At 46.4% G+C, this 14,461-nt stretch overlaps 1 protein-coding gene across 1 annotated transcript in view; it reads left to right on the forward strand.

Moving 5' to 3' along the window:
* The window catches only part of PLA1A (phospholipase A1 member A), a 20,067-nt gene extending 7,421 nt beyond the window's left edge, over positions 1-12,646 (forward strand). The window contains 8 exon segments of the mRNA XM_086460587.1: positions 242-350; positions 3,607-3,708; positions 4,551-4,640; positions 5,544-5,711; positions 6,768-6,857; positions 7,309-7,417; positions 11,065-11,229; positions 12,562-12,646. Coding sequence (XP_086316713.1) covers positions 242-350; positions 3,607-3,708; positions 4,551-4,640; positions 5,544-5,711; positions 6,768-6,857; positions 7,309-7,417; positions 11,065-11,229; positions 12,562-12,646 — 918 coding nt within the window.
* Positions 12,647-14,461: the final 1,815 nt, after the last annotated feature.

A 14,461-nucleotide genomic window follows, 5' to 3' on the forward strand; every position in this document is an offset into this window, starting at 1 on the left:
TAGTTGTGAACAGGAACATCTGACCAACCTGGTTAGGGTTGGGTTTGCATCTGTGGACCTGAAGAAAGATTCTGAAAAACAGAAAGGGCAATACCCATCATTCTCACATCTCTTTGGTTCTCTACCATACACGTCAAAAGCAATCCTGTATTAGAAGTTACAGAGATGCTGTGTGGTCTGGGACAGGGTATTTCACCTATCTGCTACAGAAACATTAATTTGTATTACCGTTAATCTGCAGGGCCTGGGAGTCTCAGGGACATCCATCCATATCATTGGGGTGAGCCTTGGTGCGCATGTCGGGGGCCTGGTGGGGCACTTCCATGGTGGTCAGCTGGGACGGATAACAGGTATCATAAAACTGAGTCTTGGATCCTCATCTGCTCTTCAAGGGAGAGAATAAAAGAGCAAAGAAGGGGAGTCGTCCATCATGGTCTTTTATTTGCATATGGGCTCATTAGATCCAGGCTTATGGGCTTCTTCCTAGCTTCAGAAGAGGCTGACAGTGCCTTTCCAGTCATCAGTCCCCTCCATACCGCCAAAAGAATGCGTGCATTTGCAAAAGGGTCCTTCTGCCTCTGCTCCACTCTTCAAATTGGTGCCAGCTTAAAAGAATACGAGGCCTAATGAAAACTCATAACATTCACTTGCTTTGCGTCCCCTTTACAGCACGTATACATACCTCTGTGGTTCTTAAAATTAAAGCCCACAGTGCATGTCCTTGGGGAAATGGGGAGCAGCAAGAGTGAGCTGCTCTGCAGGAAAATGTGAGCTGAGAGCCAAGGGGACAGCAAGGTAGGCAGGAGCAGCGGCCTCACTGACAAGGGACACAGTCCTACCGTACCTGGGCAAGAAGAGCAGAGCAGGTCCAGGGATAGGTCATCCACAGTCCAGTGATCACCAGGCAAGTCTGTAGTGATGAGGCAAGCCCAAGGCTGAGCCAGGAAGTCAAGTCAGCAATATAAGCGCAGGACCAACAAGACACAGGGCTGGGCATGGCATCCCTACAACACAGCTCAGGCAAGGACCAAAGGCAAGAGCCTTTTCGGTATTCTCTCCCACAAGCCAGCTGTTTTCACAGTAGACTGGTCTAAGGCCACCCAATTGTACCAAATCAGAGCTGACCTTAAACACAGAGAGCCAAACTCCTGGGTGTGAGGAAAAGTTTGCAGTGGGGGAGTTACAGAGAAAGATGGTTGGAGGCTAGTCATGGCATTTAGAGCTCTTTTGTTCACTCAGGATGTTGTCAGCCTTTAGGTAAAGGGGAAGAATAGAGTCACAGAATGATTTAGGTAAGAAGTGACCTTGGAAGGTCTCTAGTCCACCCCACACCCCCACCTCTGCCACACCCCTCCAAGCAGTCTGCCTTCTAAGTCAGATCAGGTTGTCAAGGGTCTTGGAAAGTTCTGGGAATCCCCAGGGATGGAGATTTGTTTTGATAGGAGGGAAAATGCCACCAAGTAGGAACAGACATAAAGGCTCCAGTAGAATGACCACAGCTTCCAGTCTGCCTCAGCCCATGCTGGTCTGTCTCACAGAGGTATCCTCAAGGAGGGTCTCACTGCACATTCAGCAGGGCAGTCCAGAGAAATGCTGGTTCAGCCTTCACATGTCACCGCTACCCACACTGCCTGAAATAGGGGCGTTTCTTAACAGAAGCTGAGTTTCACACAGGGCCCTTTTTAAGCTGTTAATCAAAGTTTACATTAGGAGGGACTTGGAGTAACTACTTTCCTGCACCAGGATTTTATGATCAGCAACATCTTCAGATGAGCAGAAGCAGACACTTTCCCAGGAAACCATGGTAATTACGAATCAGAGACTCTTCCCCTTTATGTTGTCTACATGTAATAAAAGCTCTGTAGGTTTATTTATTCCATTAATTTTTAACACTACTAGAAGACAACCCTTCTTTATAACTCCTGATTCTTCTATGATTTCATAGGAACACTGGTCATTGCAGGTTCCAGTTCAGATTTAGGAGCCTGAAGACAGGTGGAATCAGACCCAAGATATGTCTGATCTCATCTTCTGCCTCCGCACACATATGCATACACACAGAAAGGAATGTGATCCCAGAGCCATAATTTGCTGAAGTGTTTTCAGTCATCTAAAAAGAGCTGTGAAGCAAAACTAGAGTGAGCTTTGGAGATCATAGAACAGAGTTTATTTTTGTGATGTGAGTTTCTTTAACTCATGCCTGTTCCTGTGGCTATCTCCTTGTGCAGGAAAGCAAATGGTACAGGAACTGGAATGAACAGGCATATCCAAAATTGCTGAAAAGCAATTTGTTTCAATTTTTGCAAAGGAAATTAAAAAGCCTGAAGGAATTCAGCTACATTTAGTATAGCTTCAGTGAATAGTTTTCTTAGCTGTTGAGGATGTAAATCTTAATGGAGTTCATGCAGCTTGTGCTTGGAGGAGGTATAGAGAATAGAGGGTATAAATGTGCTTGCCTTGGAGCTGTGATAGAATTGACTGCTACTCACGGTAGAACTTTAAGCTATACTGAATAACACTTTCCAGTATCTCTTAAAGCCTTTAACTAAAACTTGGTCTGTAGAATTGCATGGAAAATGTCTCAGCTTTTTGTATGTGTCAGGATTAAAGAATACAGAAGAAAAATTAAAGCAGTAAATCCTTCTGACCACTTGTCCTATTATTAGCGTTTATTTATTGAAAGAAGAGAATTTTTCTCCTTCTTTTCCTTTTTCTCCTTCCCTCCCCTCACCTCACACATGCAAACACATCAGTTTGTATATTGTTGATATTGCTTTCTCCATAGAGAATTAATGGGACCGAGTCCAGGGCAGTGAAATTGTCCAGCTCTGAGGCCAAGTGGCACGTGGAGCAGAGCTGCTTCTTAAAACACTGTTGTTGCCTAGGGAATGAAAAAAAATCTTGTGAGATTACTTTTCTACAAAAAGTGAGCAGGATAAACCTCAGCCAGAACAAAAAAAATTATCTTTGACCTGTTCCTTGGTATTGCCAAGGATAATTTTCTGTATTCCTTTGACTCCCCAGAAGTTGCTCTAGGAGCAAGTTTTAGGCAAAAATGTAGATAGCTGCTTAAGGACTCGATTTTATTTGTGGAGAGAGGGCTCAGAAGCCTCTTTGTTTTAAGAATGTTTGATAATATCAAACCTTTGTAATGCTTGGATTGGTTAATGCCCGGGATGCTGAATTCATCACCTACCTGATAATCTTCAGTGACATTTCTCAGACTATAGTGCTAATACAGACAACAGTACAATTAGGGAAGGTCTTACCAATTTGATTCCCTTTCACCGAAAATCCGAAAGACACTCTGCACCCGCTCTGTCAGAGGTATTTGAAGCTCAGTTGTGGCTTTACAGCCTAGAAACTTGAGGTACAAAACTGCTATAGGAGAGTGGAATGGGGGAGGACAAGGTAAGGAAGCTGTAGTGAAAGTTAGCAGGGGCAGAAACCATTCTGGAGCATAACCAGTGCAACCTGGGAATAATTTATCACTTCTGCTCAGCAACATTTTTAAATTTTGGATAAAATAACTGGTCCAGAAATAATAAAGTGATGGGCTGAAGAGCATCTGTTAAGCATTTGTTAAGATGTTTGATTTTGTTACAGGCCTGGATCCCGCAGGCCCTAAGTACACCAGAGCCAGCCCTGAGGAACGCCTGGATCCTGGGGATGCCCTCTTTGTGGAAGCCATTCATACCGATGCTGACAGTAAGCTGGCTTCTGTCTTCTTCAGCCCATGCTTCTGTTCCTGCTGCCATCATTATTGCTAAGGCGTGTGTAGGTCATTGTGCCTTTTATGCCAGATTATCATGAGTTCAGGTTCACTCTGAGGATGGTTCTTGATTAGATAGGCTTTAGCAATGAATTCATTGCACGTATTTGTATGCCAGAGCACTTCACAGCAACGGACAGGTGGGGAGGGCAATCTTCCAGCAAATATTGCTTTCTTAACCCTGCTACAGCAGAGTAAGTTTATGCAGAATCAGCTCAGTATGGCTTTTACCACCTGGAAGGAACTTACATGTCTGGTCTTTGCTTTTCCCCACTTGACGTAAGAAGGGTGCCACTGCAAGTGCTGGTGGAAAGTAACAGCTTGGTGCAACAACAGAGTAACTTTTCTGAAGCGCTTAGTGTCTATGTAGGCAGACCACATGCTAAAGAATAACATGGTGCCTTTGACTCACACCTCTTGCCTGGAGATTATAAAAATCTCTACCAACATAACTCTCAATCATGCCTCATAATCCCCTGTTAAGGTTGCAGTCAGTTTTGTTCTCCTTTATACAGAATCAAGAACCTGAGTCACAGAGGTGGTGATGAAGCCACAGTTGCCAGTCATTTTGATGGCAGGGCCTGGAGCACATTCTGCTCTGTGCAGCACAATGCAGGCATTTATGAACAGGAAATCCGTCCTTGATGTCTCCAGCACTGGATCTGGGTCCAGCACTACTAATGTTCAAACAATTATTGGGGCCTGTCAAATACCATGTAGGGTAAAGCCTATAGAAGAACTAAGCATAAGAATGAAGTGGCTTTTCACCTCCTTTCAGATTTCGGGATCCGGATTCCTGTAGGCCACATCGATTATTTTGTCAATGGAGGCAAAGATCAGCCAGGATGCCCCCGATTCATCTCGTCAGGTAAGAACACTCTGTGGCCAAGAAAAGGGCTTTCATGGCTGTTTAGCAGACTGTGAAAATGCTGTTTGGCAACCAGCTCCTGCTACAGTCAGGGCAGACATCAAAGTGAAAAATGTATTTGTAAAGACCTGTGGCAGCAGAGATTCATGGCCCACATCTCCCCTCAGCAGTACAACGAGCAGCTGAAATTAAAATCACATACAAGTGAATTTGTCAAGTGTCTTGGCAGCACCATTGTCAAGAGATGTGAATTTGATGACACTTCTGTATGAGCCAAAACCCCTAGCATCAGTAGTGTTTGTATCAACAAAGAAAACAGTTATGTTAGAAAGGATTTTAGGTACTACTAGCAAAAGCTTCTTTTTGTTTTCATGCTGCAAGCTGTGTCTGTACTTAGAGAGACAGCTTGTAAAATCACAGCCTTTTCCTTCTAGAGAATAGGACTTTACACAGTAAATAGTGTGGATAAATATTCAAATGTGTTCTGGATGAGCCAGCTGCATTGAGGGTCAGGTAACAGGGGACACTTATGGTACTTCACTTCCCACAGCTGGGGTCCCAGTGCAGGTGGGAGTCATTGCCCTGTTGTACCCCCTTGCAGAGAGCTTGGAGCCTTCATCGATGATACACTGATGGGGACATGGCAGCCCTGTGGTCCCCCTCTTCTGGAAGACTCCGTTAGTCTGGGAGATACACTTCTAACTTCCTGTGTAACTCCTCTTGCAGTGGAATCTGGGCTTGTAGTAACAAAAATGCTCTACAAAATGTCACTAATGGGAAGGGGATGGCTGCAGAATCACTAAGAGTGTTTCTTGACTCTCAGGTCCTTGGGAACATGCAAAAAGACTGAAGCCAAGGGAGAAGCTCATGGCTGCTTTTCTCTGGGTGCATTTTTTCTTGCAGGCTATAAGTATCTGATCTGTGATCACATGAGGGCAGTACACCTCTATGTCAGTGCCCTGAAACATTCCTGTCCGTTTGTGGCATTCCCCTGTGCAAGTCATCAAGATTTTATGAACGGTCGTTGCCTGGACTGTGTTGATCCCTTCCTGTTCTCCTGTCCCAGAATAGGTACAGTACCAGCATGAAAACTTCCTGGAGCGGACAACAATACATTCCTGATGGGTGTCAGTGCAGAGCACAGTATGCGGTTCAGATATCTCTGAGCAGGATTTGCTTTGGCTGTCTTTGGGGATAGCGAGAAGCTGTTTATTTTCAGGCTTCCATAGAGACGCTTTAAAAGCTCATAGATTGCCCAAGGTAGAACAGCAACATCTTCAACATTTCTGATCTTTAAACATTTCATAGGACCCACAAATTAGTTGAAAGAGAGTCTCCAGAATCCCCTGCCTAACAAGTGGGAAATTAGCTCAAAAACTGTCTTGTTTAGAGAAGCAGCTGGAAATTTTAGACCAAGCCTGAAGTCCCATTCTTCTACAAACCACTCACTGTTGCTGTGTCACTTTCTTCTCATAAATTCTTGCCATGGCCACCCCAAAGATGAATTCCCTGGACTAGGAGAAGGTAATAGTTGCCTCTTTTAGGCTTCTGGAACTGGGCTGTGGCTCAAGTAGAGGAAGTGTCCTCTAGTGATATTTGCCGTCTGGTACCAGAGGAAAAGGAGAGGCCCCTTTTGGTACAGGTGCTCTCAGATCAGCCACCCTTTCTCCATCTCACCAAGCCACATTTTCAGCTAGTCAGTGGTGCAGGTGTCTCAGGTTATGGTGGTCTTCTCACTTGATCCAGAAATCCAATTTCCCAGCACCTTGTGTTTGCATTGTCATTTACATCAGCACTAAGTTTCCTGACTTGGTGGTCTTTAGTCCTGCTCATTTTGCACAAGTGCAACTGATGACACAGTTTGCTAGCAGAGGAATGAAACAAAACCACGAAGATGTACTCTGATGATGATTACCTGGGGTAGCCAGAATAGGTTTTCTGGGGGGTTGTTAACCTGTCAAACAGGTACAACAAACCTGTGCTTCCTCTGATTTGCGCTGGTATAAAGAAAAGGTCTGTTCTTTCAGTGAAGTTGGGTGGGGTAAATGGAGGTGATTTGGGACCAATTATATTTCTGTTCTGGGTCATTTATGGTTTTCCCTGCACTGGCTTTATTTCCTCCTGCAGGCCTGCTGGAGCAGGCAGGTGTCAACATGAGAAAGCTGCCCAAGGAGGTGAAAGTTTATTTAATGACCAGTCCCTCAGCCCCATTCTGTGGTAAGTAGCAGTGAGAAAAAACAAGTCAGAAGGGCATTGGCCAAATTAAGCAGATTCTCTGGGGAGGACAGTTGGTTACAACCCACCATCCCCATCGGAATCAGCTGTTGTGGTCTGAGACACAGAGCTGAAGAGCAATAACCCTGCATATCTCCCCTGTAAAGCCCTGTTCAATGGGTGTATTAGTGTGGGCACAGCCCTGGATTAAGACAGCAACATGGCTTCAGGACTGAAGTAAAGGATAGTGAAAATGCCTGTCTGTTTACACTGGACTATGCAGACCTGCCCACTGTGCCTCTCATACCACAGAGACTATTTTCTTTCTTAGGTCTATTTAATCTTCTTTCTGCTGGTGGGGACAGGGAATGGGTGCTAGAGGCCTTCTTCTGGCAGGGGTAGGCCCAGCTGATAGTACCTGCCCTCACTCTTGCATACTTTGCCTCTTGCTCAGTCCATCACAGCCTGGTTGAATTCCACTTGCAGAAGAAAAGAAACATAGCCACCAGCATTGAGATAACTTTCTGCAGCAACAGGACCAAGGACACGGTGAAGATCACCATGTGAGTGACAGTGCATGCTTCTGGCCTGTTTTATCCCAGCTCCATGTGTAAGGATGTTTATACCAGTCTGGGAAAGACACAACAATAGCACATCTCCCTGAGTGCAGGCACTGTGTGATGAACCACAACCTTTCTGCTGGAGGCCCTCCACGTTTACCTTAAATGCTCTCAAGAATCAGGCATGTGCTACCATTACTCAGTAACCTGGCTAGGTCCACCTCTTCCCTGAGTGCACAAAGCAGTAGGTATACTCTGGAATCCTCAAATTTGCATACTTCCGTATTGCTATGACAGTTCCTTTTCTGCAGGTACCCTTGCCTGGTGCCAATTCAAACCTCAATCACTGACAGATAGTTATCAGCTCTACTCTGCCAGACGGAGACAGCTACAGCAAGACCCCATCCACCAGAGGTTCCAGACTGACAGTCTTGGTGGCTTAGACATTCCTCTTGATGCCCAATAGGACAGCAGTTGCAAAGAGGAGACAAGCGCATCCGCAGTCAGAAATGTGTTCGGTAGCTTGTTGCCTCTGCAGTAATGCAGCAAAGGGCCCCGGCTCCCATTGTAGAGAAAAGTCCAGGGGGCAGGGGACCAAGACCACACATGCAGACAGACAGCACTACCCTCCTCCAAACTGTATCTGAATTAAAGGACCAGACTCAAATTCCTGTTCCACAGCCCTTGCCACAGGGGGATCTCCCCACCACAGAGAAGTTCCCCAGAAGTCTTCCTCACTTTTTCCCACACCTTCCTGCCCACTACTGTGGGCTGGGAACTGCAATGTAGACATGCAGCTAGCACATGCTGCTGGCTGCCTCAGGAAACAGGAAAACAGTCTGCTAAAGAGCCTCAGCCAGCTCTCCTAGGATCACAGGAGTTCCAGCACTGGCTGCCACACAGTCCTTACCACTAAGCCAGAACACTGTGACCTGAAGACAATTGTGTTGCTGCTTCAGTCCTGGGCACCAGGAGGTAGGGGTGAAAACCAGGGAAAGGGAAGCCACACTCTAGGGTGCTCTCCAGCATGACATAGCTGCTTGGGTACAGATTTCCAGACAGGTTCTGCAATTTGTAGTTTGTACTCCAGCCTGGTGGAGCTCAGTCTGTTCAACCCCTCCCCGGCTTGGGAGCCAAATCTGTCTTTTCCAAAGATGCAGGAGGGAGGAAATAGTAATACCCAGGTCAAGTCAGGACCCTTGATCTGGTCAGAAAGACATGCAGCACTTCCTTTTGCAGTTGTTGGACACAGGGTTTGATAGGAGTCCAGCAGACGGCATGTAAGCACTGGTGACAAAGGCTGCCTGGGGAAGTGAGACAGGCAGGCAATCCCGAGGCTTTGCTGTACCCTCAAGTTTTAATGAGACAGCAAAGTTATAGCAGGGTAACCTATCCAGAGATACCCTTTCACTGAGAGAACAGCAGCTGTATTTCCTTGAAGTGCCTTCCTGAGAAGCACAAGGCTAAACTGAAAAATTTGCTTACAGCAATAAATGTACAGATTTGAGAGTATAAAATTGAAGATATCCCTTTTAATTCACACTGTAGCAAAGAGCAAAGAAACTTCCCCGCTCTAGGCATAGCTCAGCCCTCCAGTGCAGTCAAGCTCAGACTGTTGAATGGGCATCTAAACATAGATTCTCACATTGCACTTCAGACACTAATCGATCACTGACATATTTCAGGTGATCTGACATGCCTGCCATCCTGCAGTTCCCCAGAAGTGCACAGGCACTTGCAAGTGTTCAGCCAGTCTCATACCTTCAGCAAGTGACTCACATTGTTGTGTCTTCCCTCACATTGCCCTGCTTCTCTCCTAAACACCAATTCCAATCTCACTCCTCAGGATGCCGGTACCCCATGTGTTGCTCAGAGCGCCTCAAGAGACATGTCCCCAAGCCCCATAGCTGCCATGGGGCTGACAGAGTAAGGAGCTTGAAACACAGCACACTTCCCAGCTGCGTCGCGTTGCTTACGCACAGAATCATAGAATCACGGAATGGTTTGGGTTGGAAGGGACCTTAAAGATCACCTAATTCCAACCCCCCTGCCATGGGCAGGGACACCTTCCACTACATCAGATTGCTCAAAACCCCATCCAGCCTGGCCTTACATCACACAACACCATCTCCCATATCCAAAAAAACATACTTCTGAAGCCAGCCAGGAGTCCTACATCTATCCAAAGGTTGTGTGGGGTTGGACCAAATGTCAGTCCCAGGAGTGACTTTCTTCAACCTGCTTAATCTTACTGTGTTCCTCTGTCCTGGGGCAGGGCTGGGTCCTGCCCATGGACGATATGCAGTAGAGAGATGGCTTCCCCTATGTTTGTTTTCCATTTGCTATCCATTATTCAATTTTATAACCACAATTTAATGATGCTTCCTATTTTTGGTAGCTTCAAGCCAGACACAGTCAGACACACAAAACCTCCAGCATCTACCACTGCAGCCTAAGGGAGGGACTGGATGTACTGGTTTGAGTTGGCCACTCTGGCCTAGGAGCATGTTGAATGCAGCTGTCAGCCTGCTCCTGGGAGCTGCTTTCATTAGCAGAATTGTAGGCTCTTCCTGACCCTTTTGTCACCTCTCCTCTTTCCCTACCAACACGTTTCTGATCAGGCAGTCGCCCAGGTGCTTCTGGGATTGTGCTGAGTCAGCTACACAAATATTCTTCATAAACACAAGGAAACCATGATCTCCAGGCTCTTAGAGGTGCCACATAGATCAAGCATAAGGACACCCATTAGATGGACTCCAGAGAAGGGAGGTGGCCCACCTACATAAAATGGCTGGGCAGCACTCCTTCATAGCATATGACCAACTGGGCTCAGATCATTGGCTGTTTACCAACCTCTGGCATTTCTCAGTTCCTGTTACCTGGGTAAGAACATAGGGACAGACAAACGTCCCTCTATCCAAGCATCCCACCTTCAACATGGTCAAAAGCAAATTCCTAGAGAAGAGTGTAAAAAAATGCAGTGTAAGTATGTAGCAATACTTCCCCAAACAGTTTCCCCAGTGTCTGACCAATTATGTCTCATGGACTTTCAGAGCCAAAGGTGAGATCTTTGTCCTTATTAGCTTTTGTCTTACACAAACTTTTCCAGTCCCCCTCCCATGACTTGTACAGTCATGTAAACTTGCTAGCATCCACAACATCCCACAGCAAGGATTTTAACAGCGTGAGAATGGTACTCTGTGTAGTGTGCAATCTTTCTGAGCCTGCCACCTCTTAGCTCTCTTTGATGACCCCTAGTTCATGCACTGGAAGAAATGGTGAACAACCGATCCCTATCAGTGCCATTCATGATTTCATAGATGTTGACCTTATCTACCACTTACCTCTCTGTAGCAATCCAGGCTGTGTTTCAATCTATATGCAATAGCAAGAAGAGTTGTTGTAATTGTGTGACGGAAGGAAGGATATTTATACAGAAATATTTCTGACTACAGAGATAAAACATGGAGAGACAGCCAGTAAGCCTCTCATGCAATGCCCTGTTTTGATAGATGAGTATTCTCACTCCATTATGTGAGGGCTCCACAATAATACCCCAGGTTCCTCCAGTGTTTCAATACATCTGCATACAGGCCGCATCTGCAGGTTGACTGAATGTTCTCCCTCGCGTCTCTCACCCTGCCTTTCAGACCTAAGCACCAGGAGATGGGCAAAAAGCTGCTGGCCCACAGTGTTCCCCTCTGCCAGATAAACAGTGTGACACTGAAGTATCTTCCCAAGAATCAGTTTTGGAGGAAGGATGAGTCATCCATTGTCGGCAAGTTCTGTGCAGCCCCGATGCCTCTCGATAGCAAGTAAGTCACAGGAATTTTATAGGGATCCACTGAGCCTGTGGTCTGAAACAATGCATTCTCTCTCCTGTTTAGATAAACATGTAAGGAGGTCTCTCCCATCACCTATCTGTCTTATGTAAATTATTTTCTACCTGTGAGAGAGAAAAAGCTACCAAGGTAGTTTTCTAGGAGTTTTCTACAATTCTTCCCCAGGGCATTGTGCCATGGAAGGAAAATGGCTGCAACTCACATCACTTTGAAGATGCTTAAATCACCATAAAAACCATAGAAAAAGCTTCTACTAACTAGAATTTATTCCTTTGTTCTTGCTTGCTCTCCCCATCTTCCCCCTGTCTGCAGTGGGGCCCCACCTGAAACATGACAGATGAACATTTTTCAGGATGAGACAACAGAAGACCGGTGATATATTTCTGCTTCTTATACTGCACAGGTTCATAAAGCACTAAGGCTAAAGACAACCATTTTGGCATTTTCTAGGCCAGGCATTGTAGAGTATATACCTTCAGCTATAATTACCTTACCGAGAGTAGAAGCAGACAAGTCCTTCTCATCGTGAGAGAAATAATGTTCTCCATAATACGATATTCTTGCCGGGAGTTTTGCAGATCCAAAGTCCTTGCAGGCAGGGCAAAATAACTAGGTCTATACTGACACACTGAACTCTGTCCACGTTGCTTCTGAGTTGACTCTGATGCTGGCTCCAGGCTGAAGCAAGCTAGTGGGTATTCCAAAGCAGGGAAAACGAGAAGGCAAACTGGGCTCACCTTTAGATTTTGTTCTTATGGGCAGTAAGGAGACTCAAGCACAAGGCAGTAAAAAATATATCCAGTAGGCCCAGATAGGGAAAAAAAGAGGCATTCCTATGTAAATACCAGACACTCCCTTGAGCATAAGGACTATTCCTTACTAGGCTGCTTTGCAGAGCAAAGCACTCCGAAGTTGGGATGGACGTGCAGGTAATGGCTTTTTGTCACTTATGAATAGGACAGGACGGCACATCGCCTTAAAGGCGTGCTAACCTGCACCCCTGGAAGCGCTGGACTTAGCTGTGATGGAGGTAGAAAGCTGTAGAGTTGCACAGATTCACAACTATGCTCTTATCACTAAACTGGGATCACTCAGAGCAACAATGGTACTACTAGGAGAGGGTGGTGGAAAGGTAAAGGACACAACCCCTCCAGCCAATTCATCCCAGCCAGGGCACAGTATCCTGTTCATCATACCCTTGCAAAGCAGCACAAGGTCCATCAGCAGCCTGCTTGTCTCTGTGTTAGGATAGCAACCTCCACCTTCTAATGCCCAGCCTGATTTCCCTGTGCTCTTTTCCCACAGCCGGACAATGACATGCCTGCCCTGGAACCTCACCCTCCCTGGCAATGCAGACGTCTCCTATGAGCTGCCCGCTGCTTGTGCCTAGCACTGGCTTCAGAGCATGCGGGCATACCCAAAACTGGAAAGGAGCCCTAAACCTATTGCTGCTCTCTGCTCACAGATGATACTTTCACCATAAAACTGGATGGGTTATTTACTTCCTGCATTAGCAACAGGATATCAAGGAAAAGAAGCATGTGGCAGATCGGTGAGTACAAGATTGACTCACTACAGCAAGACCTCTCAGTTAAAAGAGTGGATTGGGACTTTCATCTCACGGGTTCTGTACCCAGTTCTGAAAGTGAGACGGGCAAGTCATTTAATCTCAAGGTTTGGATCTGTATGAAAGAAGGAGGAGATTGTATCACTCTTTCTACAACAGTAGTACTGGGATGATTCATTTGTGTTTTGTATTAAAGTCTCCTGAGATCTTCATATTAAAGGTGAGAGGTATTGTTTTTCCTCAGCAAGGGGAAACAGTGTTGTTCAGGTTTGGCACAGGAAGGAGTCATTCTTAGCCAACGCTCCAATGGGAAACTCGCTAGTACCATCCGCAAGACACTTTCAGAGCAAGACCCTACTGATTTCATGTTAGCCCTCCTGCTAGGTAATCAGAATGGATCTCCTTCCCTGACAGGCCTGGAGCAGCTCTTCTGGCTGTTGGCTTGTTCTCTTTGAAGCTCACATGAAGTGAAACGGACACCAGGAGCACAGCAGTGCTCTTGCATCCAATTTTGCACTGCTTTGACCAACTGCCTAAAATAGAAGGTAATAGGAAGAGGATAGAGCATCGTAGCTACAGGGCCACCTAACACGAATTAGTCTCAGAAATTCAGCACAGCCTTTCAAACCTGGAAAAGCAGCTGAGGTCTGGAAAGGACTGGTGAAATATTACAACACAAGACACATGTACATAGAAACAGCCCTCACCCAACCACACCTTTTCCACCACCTTGACGGATATGCAAATTAAAGAGGCATAGACTTGAGGCATCCAAATCACATCTTCTATAGACCTTTTTTCTCTGGTTCCCTGGACTAGCTTCACTGGGTGATAGAGAATGCACCAGGAACACCATGGTCAGGAGAGAGGGACATGCTAAAGGCATTTCTGCCATGAAGAAGCCTCAGTCATTTGTATGAGCTGTCACTACTGCTCCCCTAGACAGTGTCATTGCAGAGTCAGCTCCTGCATTCAGCTCATGTCCAAGCTTTTGGGCCCTGCCACGTGGGGCACCACCTCCAGCATACACTCAGAAGGGCTTTAGAGCTGGGCTCTGAGAACCTGACAGAGATCCAGGCTAACTGGTACCACGACTGAAGAGTCTCCAGAGAAACCTCAGCAGGCACCTGTGAAGGGCAGTGTGTAATTCAGCCCAGTCCAATCCACTACTTTGGGAAGGTATATAAAGCACTGTGACAGATGGGATGCAGATTTATTGTGCATTTCGGTTCCTTTGCCGAAGGGACCCCAACAGCTTTTGTGTTAATTTGCTGGAGGCATTTCCTAGCTCCTCCTAGGGCAAGGGGGTCAGGCTGAAGGAAGAATGCAGCAACAGAGCATGGTGACAACCATTATCAGGATGATCCTCAGGCCTGGGGCAGCCCCATTCTCCCGCCCTGGGGTGACAGCAAAGACAAGCAGTGCGAGGAGCCTCCAACGCTGCCTCCACCAGCCCAGGGCTGACACAAAGCCAGCCCCACATGCAGAATGGCCGTGCCCCTGCATGTCTGTGCCAAGAGGCACTGAAGCACACCCTGCACTGTGCATGCTGATGGAGGGACTGATGCTCATCGCTCTTTCCCTGGATACCTGCCCTGGAGAGGCTCATACCCTCACTGCCCAGCTTGGTTGCACCAG

The sequence above is a fragment of the Leptosomus discolor genome, chromosome 1 (genome assembly GCF_034619465.1).
Source record: "Leptosomus discolor isolate bLepDis1 chromosome 1, bLepDis1.hap2, whole genome shotgun sequence".
Lineage (NCBI taxonomy): Eukaryota > Metazoa > Chordata > Aves > Leptosomiformes > Leptosomidae > Leptosomus > Leptosomus discolor.